At 38.6% G+C, this 19,021-nt stretch overlaps 1 protein-coding gene across 2 annotated transcripts; it reads left to right on the forward strand.

Annotated features, from left to right (window-relative positions):
• Positions 1 to 2,925: 2,925 nt before the first annotated feature.
• On the forward strand, positions 2,926 to 11,934 carry GCG (glucagon). 2 transcript variants are annotated; one of them, XM_036884330.2, is made up of 6 exons: positions 2,939 to 3,167; positions 6,142 to 6,242; positions 7,768 to 7,929; positions 9,580 to 9,717; positions 10,943 to 11,086; positions 11,731 to 11,934. In XM_036884330.2, exons 2-6 carry the CDS (start codon positions 6,151 to 6,153, stop codon positions 11,735 to 11,737), a joined length of 543 nt encoding a protein of 180 aa, XP_036740225.1. In that variant the 5' UTR covers positions 2,939 to 3,167; positions 6,142 to 6,150; the 3' UTR covers positions 11,738 to 11,934. The 2 variants fall into 2 exon arrangements, with proteins under 2 accessions (XP_036740226.1, XP_036740225.1); XM_036884331.2 differs by lacking the exon at positions 11,731 to 11,934 and having other exon boundaries at positions 2,926 to 3,167; positions 10,943 to 11,090.
• The last annotated feature ends 7,087 nt before the right edge of the window (positions 11,935 to 19,021 follow it).

Raw genomic sequence — 19,021 nt, forward strand, 5'->3', positions numbered from 1 at the left:
ATGAAGAACATTGTGCCTACATCATTACATGTAGAGTAGGGATATATATGGAGTAAAATTTTAGAATAGAGTCTTAGCATTATCAGAACAAAGGTTATAGGTTGTAATTTTGATAATATTGTCAGATTGTGCCCCCAAATATATTGTAATATTTTGTACTACTGTCAGCAATGCATGATAGTCCCCCTTGTCTATAGTCTTGCAACAGAGTACACTGTGAATGTGGATTGTTACCGTTCTCAAATATTTCAACCCAAGCATCCTGAACAGCTAAGGAAAATATGCAGAAAACCCAAACCCCATGATTTTGTGAGTTGAAATTCTAAGTAGGATCTGCTACATAATTTGTGAGGACAAGTATAATACAAAAATGTGGATCCTTTGCTCAAAAATTAACAATTTCAAGATGGTAAGAGTAGAGCACAAAGCCAAACATGGGGCCCTTCTAAGCATGTGGCTCCATCCAACAGCACAGGCGGTGAGCACCTGGAAGTTGTCCCTGATCCTAAGCAATATAAAGAAAACAAGAAATCTTCAAATAAGTGCCTATTTTATCTTAAAACTTGATGCACATTTTTGCACTCCATATGATAATTATGTTCTAAATTACTTGCATAGATCCAAACTGACCTTTCAGGATGGCATATCATATTGTGTGGCATTGCTCCCTGGCAACCACATCGCCCCACATACAGTCTGATGAGAGAACTCTAGGTGAGAGTTCTCAGAACTTCTTTGTTCCATATAAGCTTTTTAACACAAATCATATAACTACAGGGTGACCACTTCCCCTACCTCACATCTAAATAACTGAATAACTGCAATGATGGGAATTGAATACCAAGTGGAAGCTGGTATTCGGATAGTCACTGAAATAAAAGCCAAAGTCCAAATTGCACCTGGCGTTTGTCTTAACTTCTACAAACACATGTGCGTTAAGGAACTTGATTTGCCCCCCTGCAGAGGAGAGCAGTGCCTGTACAGTGGGGTCTGAATGCTTCTGCTTTCTCAGAATGCTTACCGTTATGGTGTTGGGAACCCCCACAAATCAATGTTGGTGGGCTGGAGACAGAACTAGAGGGAATTTCCTGAAAGACCTTGGAATGGTTACTTTTGAAATAACAGAAAGCAAGTGGGATAGAAAGAAAGAAAACTTTCGGAGTGAGATATTGGGAATGGGCATTTACTGAGATGCCAGGTGCTGTGTTAAGTGGTATATATACATCATCTGCAGAGCTCCCTGCTTAGGGAGCTTACCTCCATGAACAGGTAGCATCTGAAAAGGAAGAGAGACAGACAAGGAGACAGAGACAGAGAGATAAGGAAAGAAAAAGGAAGCGAGGGGGAGAAAAACAGAACTGAATGCCAAACAATTAGTAAAAATATAACCAGCATACTTATGAGGATTGAGGTGGGAGAGGACAGTTTGATCATACATTAAACTAAGCCACACTTTCAAGCCATTACCGTATTTATAAATCTTATTCCAGTTGGCCCTGAGGCCTGCCACCATTCTCTGCTCTTTCACCCCCTCTGCTGGTAGTGCTAAAGAAGCAGCCTCAGGTCAAAATACAGCAAGCACCAGGGAGATGAAGAAAATGAGATGGGCATTTTTATACAGTTCGTGATTGTCAAACTTTAATAAGCATATGACTTGTCTGGGAATCTTGGTAAAATCTGATTCTTATTCAGTAAGTCTAGGTGTTGGGCCTGAGAGTCTGCATTTCTAGCAATCTCCCGGGTGATGTTGGTCCTCAACCCACTCTGAAGAGCAAGGCTTCATGCCTTCAGGAATCACTGGCCCAAACACCCCTTCCGGAGGTCCCCCGATTTCACTGACCTCTATGGCCTTTACGGACCTCTGCCTCCAACAGGGGGTCCAATCCACACTGAACAGCTCAGTTTAGTGGGGAGGTTTCTCCAGATGCCCCAGTGATTCACTTTTGTGCAAGTCATCAGCTTCACCATGCAGCTCTGGTACTGGAATATTGGAACCTAATTAGGAAACGTTGTGATGATTTTGTCAGAAGAATCAGGTTTTTGTTTTAGAGGCACCCTTTAACCTGCCCTTTCATTTTATAAATCAGGAAGCTGTGGCATAGAGTATGTGACGTGACTGCACGGCTTGTTGATAGCCAGACCATGATCTGGTTACACTGACACTGTTCCATGTTGTCTATCCAGATCATTTCCCATTTTTCTCTGTCTCTGAAGTGATCACACTCTGTCTCTTAAATCAAGTAGATCATTAAAGTCCTAAATGGTAGACCACGAAGCTCAGGAAGTATGACATTGAGTATCTCACCTCAACAGTTTTCCTCACATCTTATTCTTTTGGAAATTAGTGTCCAGGTCTCTTATTAGTAGAGAGTCTTTAAATACCTATTAGAAGGAAAAAGAAATACTAGTCCATGTCTTATTATCATCACCTATCTTGGATGGTTAATCCTGATTTTGCATTACTCTTCTGCCTAAATCAAATTTACTACAATAGGACACATTAGGTCTTTACTGATATTCTTTAAAATTCCCAACCAAAATAACACAAATTAATTCCGTTCAGTGGGTAAGAGAATATTCTTAGTATGTGTTGAGTGAACGATTTATTATTTGGGTGGGTGAAAGGATGAATTGATTATTATATTCAGATAAATTCATAACTACATAGGAAACAGAAGGACTTGTAAGACCCTCATATGAGGCCATGGCTCAAAGTGCGGTTTGCCGTGGACTAGGTAAGAGCCAGTTCTTTTGTCTTCAGCATCAAAATTCACCTTAGAGCACTTACGTGATTTCATGCCTGACCGAGAGTGAAAGTGAATTTCCAAACTGCCCTTCCCATTCCGAACAACAGCGGAAAAAAAAAAAAAAAGGCACAAAAGTAAATATGAAATTTCCTGGTCTCTGAGGTTCCACGCAATGTTAGCGTAGAATGCAGATGAGCAAAGTGAGTGGGCGAGTGAAATCATTTGTGACAATAACTCATTATTTACAGATGAGAAATTTATATTGTCAGCGTAATATCTGCGAAGCTAAACAACTCTGGAGTGTATATAAAAGCAGGGCGTTTGGGTGCAGAAGTGCGGCGCTCAGGACCAGCACATCCCAAGTTCCGAAAGAGGGTTGGCTCTCTCTGCACCTGCTCCGCGCCACGTCTGGGTCAGAAGGTAAGATTAATATCGAGTGATTGTTAAGATTAAGTCCTTCTCTGGGAAAAGCTAAGTATTTTCTTTTTAGGGACAAAGCATTATACATTATAGTGTTGTTCTTTGATCTTATACTTTATTACTAAGAATATGCAGGACAGAATTGAGATTAAAGAGTGATATAAAATGTGTTTACACATAGTTCAATAAAACCGCAAAGTGAGTCGGAGAAATAATTCAGTGCGAAGATAGAAAAAAAAAAGAAAAACAATGATTCTAATCAACGCACTTGTTACAATATTCAACTGTTAGGAGAACTGCATTTTTAAAATAAGTGGTAACATTTTGAAAAATAAATATTTTTCCTTGGATTTGATAAATGTGTATACTGCTTTGAACAGAAGGCGTCTTTTAAATTCAGCAGAAATGTGTCCATTAGAGAGGCTATAACAGCAATTGCTTCTTACCAGTGAAAATGTATGGTTTTCCAAAAGAGCAGAATCAATACTATCTTTCAAATGTTCAAATTTCTGATAAGTCTATCAAAAAATCAAAGTCCATGAAATCAGCTCTTTGTAAATAAGACAGCATGTTTGGTGCGGAGAACAAAGATTGCCGATTTGGGGGGATTCTTTGGCTGTCACTGAGTAAAACCGCAGATTAATAATTATTTACTATATATTGAGGACCAAGAGTAATAAATAAAATACCTAAAATGTCCATATTCTGACATGAAATGTTAGTAAATCTCTTTAGAAAAAAAAATCAGATGTTCTAAAGTACCTGCTTAAGCTCTTAAGGACCAAGAACAATTTTACAAAGATCCTCAATGGAGTAAATGATTAAATGGTGTGTGTTTTTCCACACATATAGGACCTATGAGAGAAAATGAACTATCAACTTAGAAAGTGTTTATTTGGCCTAAAACACCAATATAGTTAGGGATACAATATAACGTCTCCTTGCCTAGGTCTTAAGGTTAATCTTTCCAAAAGACTTTCTACACAGGGGATACTATTCTTAACATATTTTCCTTTTACATTTGAGTGGAAATGTGTGAATTTGCAAAACTGCAGATTCTCTCCTTAGGCTACTTAGGAACTGGAAATTATTCTCTTACTGAATAAGATGTTGATACTGAAATAACAAATAAAATAGTTGTTTTCTCGTAGTGGTATTCAATCAATTAAACTTGCTTTTATATTTTTCACAGTTCTGTAGTCTATCATGAAATGAATAAATAAGATTTTCAAAATCACTTCCTTCTTCAGTAGAACTCATTTTACTGCCCATAGAGGACTGACTGTTCACTTCTGAATGGTTGTTTCTTCTTCTATCAGCTCCCCCAGCAGCAGAATATTACCTGCTCTAAACCTGCCGCCATAGAACATAATAAAAGCTACTGTAAAACCTTTAGAGACTTTTCATGGAAGGAATGACTTAGGACTAAACCAACTTTCCAACAGTGGTGAAATCTTAAAAAGAAATGCTTGATTCATTTTTTTTAATTCCTGAAAGCATGAATTTATAATTAAGGATTATAATCAGAAGACTCTACCTACATATATGGCAACATTTTCACAACTCACCTATTGGATAAACTCAACCACAGAATGCCTAATTAGCAATATAATGTTAATGAATGAAGAAGGGTGAATATGTAATTCCTATTTTTGTTGCTTTGTCTAATTGACCTCTTAATCTAAAAAGACAATATTTCAAAGAAATACTGCAGGTATTACAGCCTTCATGTTTTAGTACCAAAGAGAGATAGTAAATATGGCTATGATGTTACAGAAAAGATTGATGGTTTAAAATGATAATATTTATAAAATCCTTATTTCAAACCAAATGCCATTTGCTAAAAATACTCTTTCAAATTATTTATGGTTAAGCACGATCAAACTTGGATTGAAATCCCCACTTCTCAAAGTAAACATGGTCGGATTTGAAAGTAGCAGAATGAAGTCCAGGACAAATACTGGACTTGAGGTTTCCATTCAGAAAATAGAGGAGCTTTCCCTGGGGGAGACATGCTGCCCCACATTCACATGGGTCCCCGTCCCATCCAAACCGCATCATGTCCATAACATCCTATGGCTTCACGGGGCATCTGCTTGTGATATGAGGACAAGCAACCAGGTGTACCCTACAACCAGGTGCAGGGGGTCAGAAACGGCAAATGACGTGTCCTGGACTGAGTCCAGTTATAAAACAACCTGGGGACTTCTGAGACTTCAGACTCAGGCATTAATTTTCTTTCTGACAGTGATCTCTTCGTTTCTTAGTTGTGACTGTTCAAGTTGCCAGAAGCATTATTTCTTGTTGCAAATTGCTTGTCTTTAAAATGATTTTTTTCCCTTTAATTTAGAACAGGTCAAATCACCCTAAAATACCTCAAATCTGTTGGCCGCTTTATAATTACAAAGTCTAGACCAAGTTACACTATTTAAAATATAAATGAATAATACATCTGAACCGACAGCTGGTATGCCAAGTTGTAGCCTGAGGCTGCTTTAAGCTGGTTGAAATGCGGTATAATGTAAATGCTTGGAAGTGAAGGACTATTAATTGAAAGCCAGACTGATAGTGAAAGGGGTGGCATTATGGATAAGGTGCCATTCAGGCGAACCATATGTAGCATATCATCTACAGAGGATATTTTAAATGTTTATTGTGGACATTTTTTATTTCAAGTCTGGAAGTGAGCCTTCCAATCATTAACACAAGTGTCCTACCATCAAGAAAAAGCTTAATGGTGGAACGTATCTTTTGTGTCCTTGTTTTTCACCACCAAGAAAATCTGGGGAAGAATAACATCTACTATTTGAAATGAAGCTGAAAATATTATCAAAATAAAATTGATGACTAGCCTTTTCTTCCTATTTGTAATATCTACTCAGTGAGAATAGAGCTGATTTCACCTGATATGTTGAAATATGGTTGCTTATCTTCCCCTACCTACTTCCCTGCCCTTGACTCTGTGCTCCAACAGGCAGCAAAAATGAAAAGCATTTACTTTGCGGTTGGATTGCTTGTCATGCTGGTGCAAGGCAGCTGGCAACGTTCCCTTCAAGACAGAGAGGACAAAGCCAGGTATGACATCTTTATACTAACAAAGCGCTGTCGGTTAGAGCACAGCCTGTAAAAACTGTGACTAGTGAGTAGGTCTCAGTAGTTAAGAGTAAAGACTCTGTACAATTTCCAAATGTTTAAGGTCTCGTTGGGATAAAGGCTTTTCTGAAGTAGAATCAGAGTATGTGTGTTTTGTGACTAAAGGGGTGAGCAATGTGGAAAATGTGTTACATGGGAAATTATAGCTCTTTGAAATCTTCAGCTGATCCTATCTATCCATCCACTACTCACACACTGCATGGCAGATTATTTAATAATTCATACCAAGTTTTTCTTTTTTGTTTGTTTTAAAAAATAACATTTCTTGCTAATTGTAAAAGTCATAAATGTTCATGGTAGAATATATGAAAAAAAACCAAATACTCAAAATTTACTATCTAGAAAAAGCTATTCATAATTTTAAAATTTGATGTATTACTTTCCTGTATTCTATGTGTAAGTATATAAATATACCTCAGATCATTACATAGCTTTATATTATTCTTTTTCTCTTAGCATTGTATTATTAGCTTGTCTTATATAATTAAAATACCTATTAAATGTATGATATTTAATGACTGCATACTATTTCATCTCATAAATGTACCATATTTATTTAGCTATTCTTCTTTATTAAACACTTTAGAGTTCAAATTTGCCTACAAAGAATGCTGCAAATAACATTTTTTTCCTACAGTTCTTACTATTATCTGAGGATAGATTTCTAGTAGTAGAATTACTGTGTCAAAGAGTTTAAATGAGTTTAAATCTTTAATGATATCTTACCAGTTTGCTTTACAGAAAAGTCATACACCCACACACTCCCATTAGCAGCATGGAAGTACTCCTCTTATACCATCCTTCCAAGTAGTCAATCTTTAATAACTTGACAGGTAAAAATAATGTCTCATTTCTGTTTATGAGTATTGATCACATTGAATATTTCCCCATATTTGCCATATTGACCAACTGTTGATTACTGGCATGCAGATTATCCACTATACAGTGTCAAATTGCCGAGTACACTTTTTCTGGTCTTTCTTTAAACTTTTAATCATCTTTATTCCACAATCAGTTACCACATAGCCAGGTAATTGAGCTACTTTTTTATATTAATATATGCAAAACTGAATTGGGACCATACATCTACCCCAAACAAATGATGTGGCATTCTTCACTCTTTAAAAATAATCAAATGATTGCTCTCTTCTCTCATTATAAGCATGATCATGAGTAGATGCATTAGTTGAGGGAGAAAAAAGATTTATTTAATCCTATTTCAGAAAGAGAGGAAACAGTTGAAAAATCTGTTATTGGAATTCAAAATCAGAGTGTATTCAACTCTAATAAAATTATGGGATGCCTAAGGCAAGCAAGGTCTCTCTGAACCACCCGCTGAAATAGTCCAGGCACCTGCCTTCCAACTTCATGTGGTCCTGCATTGCGTAGAAAAGACGCTCCTCAGTCTTGCAGAGAGATTTAGTTGCACTAATCACTGTCTTCTCAGATCATTTCCGGCTCTGAGGTCAGACCAGCTCACTGACCTGGAGCAAATGGATAAAGACAAGCGCCATTCTCAGGGTACATTCACCAGCGACTACACCAAGTACCTGGATGCCTTACGTGCCCAGGAATTCGTACAGTGGCTGATGAACAACAAGAGGAACAGGTAAGCTCCTGAACCCAGTCCTAAATTCGCACGTGAATGTAGTATGTCCAAAATACCTCCTAACTTTCTTACCACGTTCATCAATCAAACAGTGCACATAAGCTCTTTTCAATTTGGGTGATTTTCAAGGTTAGTGATGCTATCCTTTGCATTATTCCACAGAATGGCCCACATCCTCACCCTGCCAAACCCCTTACCCACCCTGCAATGGAACGTAGACTTGAGATTATTTTCCCAGCTGTGGTCTTGGCAATATTTACTCTTGCCCATTTCCCTTTACAACTGAAAGCTGACTTGTTGGACCTACAAGGTTAGAAATCCAATTTCTGACCAAAAGATAGAGCAAATTCCACATTCTCTTGTAGGGCTCAAACTCATGACTGTGATCACATTCAGGGTATCCCCTCGCCAAGTTAATCATGGTAAGGAGTGGAAACAGATGCAGTCTTTTTCTTGTAGAATACAATCCAAGATACACATTTAAAATTACAGCCTAGCTGCACAGCATAAAGAGAGAAGAAGGCAAATAAGAACACAAGCCATGCGTGAGGCATACATTTTAATGTTGGATTTTCTCTGACAGTGTTTGGTTTTTTGCTGCATCTAGGCTACTGGAGGAAATCATCCCCAAGGGTTTCACAGAGATGGTGGAATTTCACAATTTCTTTGGAGTGTGTCCCACAAGGGGAAGGGACTTATGCATGCAAAGTAGCTGAAGGAATCTAAAAATCAGGGAAAGGGCACAGATTTGTCTGCAAAGAATGGAAAAGGGAGAGAGAGGAGCATGAGCTAGCAGGAGGAAGAGGAGGGATGGAGTAGTTGACCCAAAGTTCTGAGTGGGGGTGTGTGGCTGCAGGAAAGATGGTGCTCACGGTCAGAGCAGACACTGGGAGAAGTGCCCGAGAAGGACTGAGGATGGGTCCACTGGTGAAAAGTGGGGTTTCACCGATCTGAAAAAAAGTGGAAATGGTTGTCATTTCTAGAAAGGGAATGCCCCACCTTGGTAAACTAATGTAAAACGGTCCTCACTCTCAGGTGGTTTCTCTTGTGTGTCTGAAATGAAAGCTTCTAGGGATAATGTAGGCCAGGGAAGCTGAGGAGAGCTGACCAGCCACCCCCACAGAGCGCTCTGTGCACACTTGAGGCTGTATGGGGTCCTCTTCTTAGCTCTCCTTGTTGCTAGCCCCATCACGTGTTTCCTTTAATCAGTATCATGTGATCCTTTTGATGACATTTTGAGGTGGTCCTCTGCTTTCCCTTGAATCAATTAGCTGACTTGGACCCCATACTACTGAAAAGAAACAGCTGTCTTGTTTGTAAGTAGCATAGCACAGTGGGTAGCCCTCATATACTGCAACTTCAGTAAATGCATCTTTAATAATCAATGGCACAGATAAGCAGGGTTGGTGGAAATGGGTGCCCTGGGTGGAGTGCGGGAGCATCGGCCCCTCTGGTCGTTATTAGTTCTCTCCCATCAACTTTCAATCCGGATAATGCAGCCTTCGGATAAGTCCCCTAGCCACCCTTGTCTCCCAGATCTCCTGAAGCCCTTCTACACAGAATCCCGACCCCAAAGCTGCCTCCGTGGCTAGGTGAGAACCATATTGCCGAAGAGACAGATCTCCAATTTAACTTTCACATTTCTTTCAGGAGTAACATTGCCAAACGTCATGATGAATTTGAGAGACATGCTGAAGGGACCTTTACCAGTGATGTCAGTTCTTACTTGGAAGGCCAAGCTGCCAAGGAATTCATTGCTTGGCTGGTGAAAGGCCGAGGAAGGCGGGAGTAAGTCTGTATATTCTTATTTAACATTTTTTTTTCTTGCTTGAGGCTAAAAACTTAGACTACAGTTATCTATATATGGATGTGGATTACAGAAGCAATTAGGATAGTCTCACAAAGTAAGGAAATAATTCCTATTGGGGGAGACAGTCTACAAACGTCTAGTGTTTTATCTTTGGCAGCAAGTGTTCATTTTACTTATGATAAATGATTATCTCCTCTAATAGTTTTGTTACAATTAGGGTATGAATTTGTCAGTCCAGGACACTTTTGATAATAAATAGAATGCTTTTGATGAATACCCCAGGACAACACACTGCAGGTAGTTCTGTCCCAGGAAAACCAGGGATAAGCAATAGGAAGAAATAATGCTGAAAACTTAAGGTTTAAATATTTACATATGGGACAACATATATTTATGTGTTAGTAAATATTCAGCTAAAAATGTAATGAAGACTAAAAGGAACCAAATTTAAGATGTTGAAAATGAGGCTAAGGCTTTTAGAGACTTTCTTGGAACTTACCACAACCAAACAGACCCCTGAACCATCTCATTTTCTCATGATCATTTTGATTGACATTTGAAATATTCCAGGCAGGAAATTCATGTCCAACTCCATGTTTTTTATAGTGAGATTTAAAACAAGCTTACTGAGACTTGAAGAGATCCCAAGACAAAAGGGAACTAGTATCGTTGCTGATTTTTAAAACATTAATGATCAAAACCAAAACTAATGGTAACCTAGGCATTTACACTTGAGATTTTGCAGTGTTCTAAGGGAATACCAAAAAATTTGCTCCATTAAAACTGATCAAAGAAGAAATCTAATACAGATTAAGCTTTAATCCCTTAATACTGCATTTTGCAAGGCTGCTCTGATAATCACTCATTTTATAAGATACACATTTTTCTGCATTAAAGACAAATGAACAGTTTCAATAATAACTTCTGCATTGCTGATGTACTGAAATCTTTGAAGTGGCCTGGAAGATTGCAAAGGGCAGGAAGTTTTGAAGGCTTGGCATCAGATCCCAGCTCTGCTTTCAGCTACCTAAAACATTTCCTTTCCCGCACGCTGGTTTCTATGAGGCTTTTCACAGTAGGCTGTCTGTAAATAAAAGCTTGCTGTTTCCTCAGTTACCCTCACACTTGCTACCAGGGGCAGCCAGTCGATACGCATCTGCTTCAAACATTTAACCAAGTACCGTTTTTACCCCTCTTCCTCAGCTTCCCAGAAGAAGTCGCCATTGTTGAAGAACTCCGTCGTAGGCACGCCGATGGCTCTTTCTCTGACGAAATGAACACAGTTCTTGATAATCTTGCCACCAGGGACTTTATAAACTGGTTGCTTCAGACCAAAATTACTGACAGGTGACTATTTTATTCAATCTGAAAACCAAAACTTCTATAAATATTATCACACTGCTACAGGTTGTTCTCTATGTGGGGGAAGGAGTCCGCTCTTTTGATATATAATCAAAATTATGAATCATTTAAGAGGACATCATTATATTCATTTTTTATCATAGTTTTATCCAATCACCCATTTATTCCAAAACATTTCCTAAATGTCAAAAAGGGGCAAGGCATTAGGAACACAGATATTAATAAAACATGGAGATGTTATGTCATTAACATATTATCACATTTCAAATTGCCACATATATGTCGAAATTTTAGCACAGAGCAAAAGCTTAGTATTTATGGTATTATAAACTTAATGCAATCATGTAACAGCAAAAATCTAAACACCAAAATTAACTTATCTTAATGGGTTGTAATTGCTTTTTATAGTTATTCATAAATTTTACATTTATTGTTAGGGGAACTTTAGGATAAGTCATCTTTAAATGCAAATATTTGAAGATTCCAAAAGACGAAGGGATTTGTAAGCTGAAAAGATTGATGAGTGACTTCTAGCAAAATAAATCATTAAAATAGTTCCTAAATTAACTACATCATCTGGGCATTGTAGCTATATTAAATCACTGTCCTTTTTTTTCTTTTCTCTCTAGGAAGTAAGTATGTCAGTGTTCAAGATCATCTTCACAACATTACCAGCCAGCTGCATGGGATGTTGGAAATTTTAAGCTCTGTAGATTTAGGAAGTGTATTCTGAAACCATATTGCTTTGCATGCCATTAAAGAAATACTCACTTAATATTGTATAGCCAAATATTGTAAAAGGAATAAACCATATCAAAATATTCATCCAATAAGAGCCTTAATATATGAAAGTTCAGAATTCTCTGTATTTTCTTCTTATTTTGGATGGTACCCTAACCTGCTTACATTTAGCAATGACATCACTTTTCTATGATATAGTTTGTACATACAAATTTTTCCAGTCACAACGTCTCTGCATTACGGGGGAAGGACCAGAAGCCACACTGGTGAAACTGCAAAGTGAACTTCCTTCTTGAAACTTTTGTCACAAAAATACTCAGCTTTCAGTATATCAAAGGTAAACTTTAATAAAATTTTCAAGCTTCTTTACCATTGTCTGTTTTCTCTCTTCTTCATGTTCCTACTCCTTCCAAACACTGCTTCTTCCTTAGCTGATAACTTATAAGCCACTCTGGTGCCCAGACACGGCTTCACGTTTTGAGTGACTGCACGGTGCTTTAACGTATTGAACCAACACTGGAAAATCAAGGTGTTTTTTTATATAGATATATTGATTTCTGACTTCTCTTGAAAAATTAGGTCATCAGATAATATTAGACCTAGAAAACAAATCTTTCCTGGAGCTTGAGTCCCAGCTGCCTCCTTCTGAAGCATCATATATATGCTCTTTGGTTCACTATTGGGCCCCCTACACACAAATTCACAAGCACACACACACACACATGCACACATGCACACAGCGCATACATGTGTGTGCTCACACACCCACACCAAATTATGTAAGAATGTAGGCACTTGCCCCTGGCCCACATTGCTTGTGTATCTCATTTGCATGTATCTTTGTCTTTTATACCCTGTACTTTTAATCTCCGTGCCTTGCAGTGTACAGTATCTTGGGCAAGTTTAGTGCTAATTGCCATGCTGGAGACTTTTTTTTTGCTGTATTCAGCATTGCTAACTCCCTTTCTCTGTCTCCTTTTTTTGCTGAGATATAATAAAAATACAACATTGTGTAAGTTCAAGGCATACAACATATCAATTTGATACACTTATATATTATGATATGATTACCACGATAGCTTTAGCTAACTCTTCTATCACATCACATAATTATCATTTCTTTTTTTTGTGGTGAGAACACTGAAGAACTAGTCTCTTCAAAATTTTGAAGTGTTGACTATAATTGCTATGTTGTGCATTAGATCTCCAGAAATTACTCATCTTCTTGTCGTACGTTTGTACCTTTAACAATGTCACCCCAATTGCCTCACACCCCAGGCCCTGGTGACCACCATTCTACTCTCTGTTTCTACAGTTTAGCTATGTTAGAGTCCACATGGAAGTGATATCATACAATATCTTTCTCTGTCTGGCTTGTCTCATAATGCCTTCAAAGTCCATCCATGTTGTCACAAATGGCAGGGTTTCCTTCTTTTCAATAGCTGAGTAATATTCTATTGTATATAATATTCTATATATAATACCACATCTTCTTTATCGATTCATCCATTAATGAATGCTTAGGTTATTTCCATATCTTGGCTATTGCGAATAATGCTGCAAAAAGTACTGGGAGTACATACACATTTTCAATGTCTTGTTTTATTTCCTTTAGATATATACCCAGTATTGGGATTGATGGATCATATGGTGTTTGTATTTTTAATTGTTTGAGGAACCTCCGTACTGTTTTCCATGGTGGCCAGTTTACATTCCCACCAGCAGTGCACAGGGTTCCCTTTTTTCTGCATCCTCATCAACATTTGTCATCTCTTGTCTTCTTGATGATTGATACTCAGACAGGTGTGAGGGGGCATCTCACTGTGGTTTTGATTTGTAGTTCCCTGATGATTAGTGATATTGAGCTTTTTATTTTTCATGTCCCTGTTGGCTATTTGAATGTCCTCTTTGGACATCCAAATGTTTAGTTCCTCTGCTCATTTAGGCTTTACTGACTTTTCTGTAGCTCTGTTGCCTTTTGGGCAGCTATAGGTAAGGCTGGTGGGGCGTCAAACATTTTGCCAACACGTGGAGTTGAAACCTGAGCTCCCCCACCTGAGGCCTTCAGCTTCAGTGCATCCTTAGGAGCTACCAAGTTTCCTGGTCCTCCGTTTTCCTTAACAAAGATCAGAGTAGCCATTGTGGATTAGGCAAGACTCGACCTCTTCTTCCTTTCTTTGTCTTTTGTGAATCTACTCTAGGTTTTTGCTTTGTGTCTGCCATGAGGCTTACATAAAACATCTTACGGATAAAACAATCCATTTTAACCTGATAACAACTGAATTTCAACCACATACAAAGGCATCACCCTTTAACTCCCCACTTTTATATTTTTGATGTCTCAATTCACCTCTTCTTATATTGTGTTTTTATACAATTAACAAATTATAGTAACTTCTCTGCTGTATATGCTTCCTATGACATGTTTCATTTTATTCAATGAATTCTTCAGCTCTGGAATTTGATTCTTTTGAATGATTTCTATCTCTTTGTTAAACTTCTCGTTTTGTTCATGTACCATTTTCCTGATTTCGTTGACTTTTCTTTCTGTATTTTCTTGTACCTCATTGAACTTCCTCAAAGCAGTTATTTTGAATTTTTATCAGCTAGATTGCAAAACTCCTCGTCTCTGAGTGTGGTCATTGGAAAGCCAGTGTCGCCTCCCGGTGACGACATGTTTCCTTGGTTCTTCACGTTCTGAGCAGGTCGCCCTGCTGCTCTCTCCCTTTAGCAGCAGGGACAGCCTCAGATCTTTACTAGCTGCCTTCAGGATGGACGCACTTCTCACTGGTCGTCTTCTATCTGGGGCCTCTCTGACCTTGTAAGGTACACCTGCTCCACAGTTCTTGCTCCTTCGAGTGGCAGAATTCTTAACCTTCTACAGTTCTTGCAACTCATCAGGAGGGCTGCTAGAAACCTAGTGTTTGTTTTCCAAAAGGCGGCGGCTATAGGTCCTTTGTGATTTCTCCTTTCCCCAAAGACCCTGGTTTTCTGAGCACTTTGTGGTGGCGGGAGCTCACCCTTGCACTGAATGCACGCCCAAGGAGCCGGCTGCTGAGTTGGGGAGGGGAGATGAGGTTGGCACTTGCATTAAGGGTACCCGCAGGCCTGATGGGGGGGATCCTCGGGTGAGGTTCTCCCGGAGGCTCAGGCTGCAGTCCTGAGAGCAGTCGGCAGGAGCCACGTCCCTTCAATACCCTTTGAAACTCTTACCTGCCTCTTTCCACACTTCCTCACTTCCCCCAGTCATGGAGGCCCCACCTCCTTCCTCTGGCTGCTGCTGGAGAGAAATGGGTTTCTCCAGAAGTGACCCGCCTGGGGCACCCAGGCCCTCACCCACCACTCCCTTCTCCCCACTGCAGAGGTTGCCAGCAGCGGTTCAGCTGACGGGGTCTAGCGGAGAGACAGAGCTACCCAGCAAGGTTCCCCTTCGCTCGCCAGTGAGCCCAGATGTGCTTTGTTTTGTTTTGTTTTCCCCTGTGGAGTGCTGGAATCTCCCCGTAGGAAGCCTCCATTCCTACAAAGTCCCTCTTACCTGTGGTTGAAGGCTCACCTCAGAGCTCTCCAAGTTGTCTCCCACCACAGCCCTGGAGTATTTGGGGCAGGTTCACTGGTTCCTGCTGGTTCTGCAGAGTAGACCAAGGTCCGTCTCCCTGTTACCAGATGCCCAGGTGGTGGGATTCCTCCCGGGTCCAATTTGGTGTCAGTCCCACAACTGCCACCGAGGTACTTTTGTTCATGAATGGCTGCCACTTTTTAGTTGTTAGAAAGGGGGACAAAAAGAGCAACATCTAACACACTGTGACGCTGAGGTCACTTTGAATAGGATTCTCTTTATCTCTAAAGTGCTCCTGTAAGCTTGACACTCCTAATTGTCCACCAGTAAGGTTCCAAAGTTTATAAATTATTTATATACTTTGATTGATAGGAGTGAACAGAAATCTCTCTTCCATTCACCCAATGATGAACTTTTCCTGAGCTGGATAGAAAATTTTAAGATTAGTGTTATCTAAGGAGGGTGAGTGCTGGCTGGTGGACCCTGAGCAGATAATTTAAGCTCTGGGAACCTAAGTTCCTCATGTGAAAAAATAAGGCTAAAATTGACTAATCACCACCACACTTTGCAGAACTTTTTGCTTATAATTCTGTTTTTGCCTTAAAATGAGGTCTCAGTAATAACAGGACGCTTAACTATTCATCCTAAAATCATTGTTATGGAGCTTCTCAGGGTAGAAGTCTCCTTTGTACGCATCAAGATTTTGTCTGTCAGTTTCTCCAGAACCAAAATCATTATGTTTTCCCCCAAGGCACCTGAGTGGCAGAGGCTCATCGGCCAAACAAATATATCCTCAAAGTAGGGTTTTGTTTTTACATTTGCTTGATTTTTAGATAAGAGATAGCATTGTGGATTATTAAGGCATTCAGTTGATAAGATCAAAGTACTATATTTTTCAAAGTTCAGATCTAAGGAATTTAAAGCACCTCTACAATGTTCATCATCTCTTCTTTAATACAAATTGTGGCCTTTACCACTCCAAAATCCAGTGTACCCATAGGTGATCTGAAAGTCTCCACATGGAACTGAAATTTGGTTTAGAAACTGAGTAGATATTTGTTCTTGTGATACCAGAGTCAAAAGCTTGAGTCCACCTCTGTGCACACACCAGTTAAGCCGCAACATTTAGAACCATAGGATGTGTTCATACAAAAGAAGGGACGTAGTCAGTAAAGAAAACTGGCACCCAGCTGGTGTGAACAGAAAAAGGGAACATAAGACAGCAAATGTAAGTCAAGCCCAAAAGAATGTCAAAGGTCAAAACCAGAGAAGATTAATCTTCTTTAAAGTTCAAGATGCAAACAAAAGGATGACAATGGAAAATAAAGCTAAGGAAGGAGCCATGTAAGTATAGAAATGAAGTTGAATATATTCACATATGTTTAACTGCGTGTAATACAAACCCAAGCCCAGAGACTTAAGAGAATAGGTGGTTATATTTTTTTGCAAAACAGAAAGTCCAAAGGTAAGGATGTCAGTAATAGCACATGGTATTTATTCTTCTACTCTGCCATCAGTAACAATGGCTTCCCTCCCATGGTCATCTCAAGATTGAGATGACTGGTCCATCTCCCAGTTTCCCATCCATTTTCCAAAGATAAAGAAGAAAAAAGAAGATGGGCAGAAGGAGAAAAAGGAAGACAGGAGGAAACATGAATAATGAGTATAGGGATGGAGAACTGACAATCAGGAAGGAAATGCACTGATTTTGAGAAAGCAAAACATTCCTAGAAATCCCCAGAAGATTTTCAATTATGTCTGGTTGGCCAGAGATGTGTTCCATGACCACATCCTGGCTATAAGGAAGGCTGGACAATGTTGTCTTTCAGCTGAACTATTGCGGCCTATTCAAAAATCTGGATTCTATTAGAAAGGAAAAAGGAAAGAATGAATATTACATACAGAATTAAAATCAAAAAGCATATTACCACAGTCAGGGTTCAGATGCTCAAGCCTCATTTTACCAAGTGTCACCTTTGTAGTTTAGGGTTTTGTTGGCCTAACTTAAGTCCAAGCAGGTTTACAAATTGCTGAACTCCCTCTGAATTCAATGAAATAAAAGTAAAACATCCAACAAAGAAATAATTGGAGACTGTCCAGGGAAGACTTACATGAGGATTTCATATCTTTAATTATAAAACTAAGATTAAATAATAGGGAGAAAGGTGTAAAGCAATCAGGTTGAATGAATCAGGCAGATAAAAAAGAAAGCAGAGGTTGCACTCTCGGCATCAGAAGGTGAAACTCAAGTTAAAAATATTAATGAAGGAATAGAAGGACCCTTCAAAAAGCTGAGTGTTATGAATCTTAACAGCAATTCATATTTATGTACCCAAAAGCATATCAACCACTTTCATAAAACAGAAACTACATGACTTCAAAGAGAAATAGTAAAAAAACCCAGTAATAATAGGAAATATTATCCCTGCTCTCTTAACCAAAGATAGATCCAGTGAAGCAAAAAAATTAGGGTATGGAATACCTGAACAACATAATCAGTTAGGAAGATCTTATGGATCGAAATTGACCAGGAATTCTGGTGAAAGAGGATCACATTCTCCAAGATGGAATGGAAAATCCTCAAAAACCAGCCACATAACCACAAAGAAATCCTCAATAATTATACAAATAGTCTTCTCTGGCCACAATGCAATCAAACTAGAAATGAATAACAAAAATATTTTTAAAGCCTTCTTTACACCTGGACTTTAAGACATATGATGTTAAACAATTCTTGGGTCAAAACGAAATGACAATACAGAATTTCCAGTATATAGAAAATGGCAAAAATATCATCACAGATCAGAATCTAACAGACATTTTCAGTCCCTATCACCTCTTGAAACACGCAACCCCACCACTAGGTCTCTGGCTTTTGGTCTCACGGAGCAACGCTGTCCCCTGTACTCCCTTTTCAGATGTTATTTCACGAATCCACAAAGTTTGCCACTTGTTTTGCACTCAGGAACATTAGATAACCCTTCAACTCTACACTTGGGGATCATTTAACCAAAGAAATCACAAACAAAAAGTACAAAATATGAAAACTTTGGCACTAAATAGATCACAGAGAAAGACACTGATTCACAGTACAAGAGCTAAAACATAAGGCAGAGTCACCTTTTTTTTTTTTTTTTTACCTCAGCCGGGAATGTGCTCACAGAGCTACTTAAATCATTCATCACTCTCTGGGTATCCTGAATGACCACGGAATTGTTGTGAGTATTGATTTGGGTTTACAAATAAATTTTGGTGAGTAGGTTAATTCTAAGTGTGGATCAGCAAATAAAGAAGATCGACTATTATTCAAATAGAAACCAGAATAAGAGAGCAGCTATAACCCCAAATACAATATTTTTATGCTAAATGTAAATCAACTAAATATTCATACTGAAGACTATGGTCATCTTTGGATTAAAAACTCCAGCTAGAGACATGTCATACATATAAAGACATAAGAAGTTAAAATACGACTATAAAAGTTTATGACATGCAAATACACAAGAAAGCTTGTATAATATATTAGTTTCAGGAAGTAGATTTTAAAACATGAGTATTCCTAAAGACAAAGAAAGGCATTTGAAAATAATAAAGGAATAAATTAATCAGGGATATAACAATTC

This window comes from Manis pentadactyla, chromosome 8 (genome assembly GCF_030020395.1).
Source record: "Manis pentadactyla isolate mManPen7 chromosome 8, mManPen7.hap1, whole genome shotgun sequence".
NCBI lineage: Eukaryota > Metazoa > Chordata > Mammalia > Pholidota > Manidae > Manis > Manis pentadactyla.

Coding starts and splice junctions, on each gene's coding strand:
- GCG (XM_036884330.2), top strand. CDS start 6,151: ATGAAAAGCATTTACTTTGCGGTTGGATTGCTTGTCATGCTGGTGCAA. Junction 7,930..9,579: donor ATGAACAACAAGAGGAACAG/GTAAGCTCCTGA, acceptor CATTTCTTTCAG/GAGTAACATTGCCAAACGTC. Junction 9,718..10,942: donor AAAGGCCGAGGAAGGCGGGA/GTAAGTCTGTAT, acceptor CCTCTTCCTCAG/CTTCCCAGAAGAAGTCGCCA.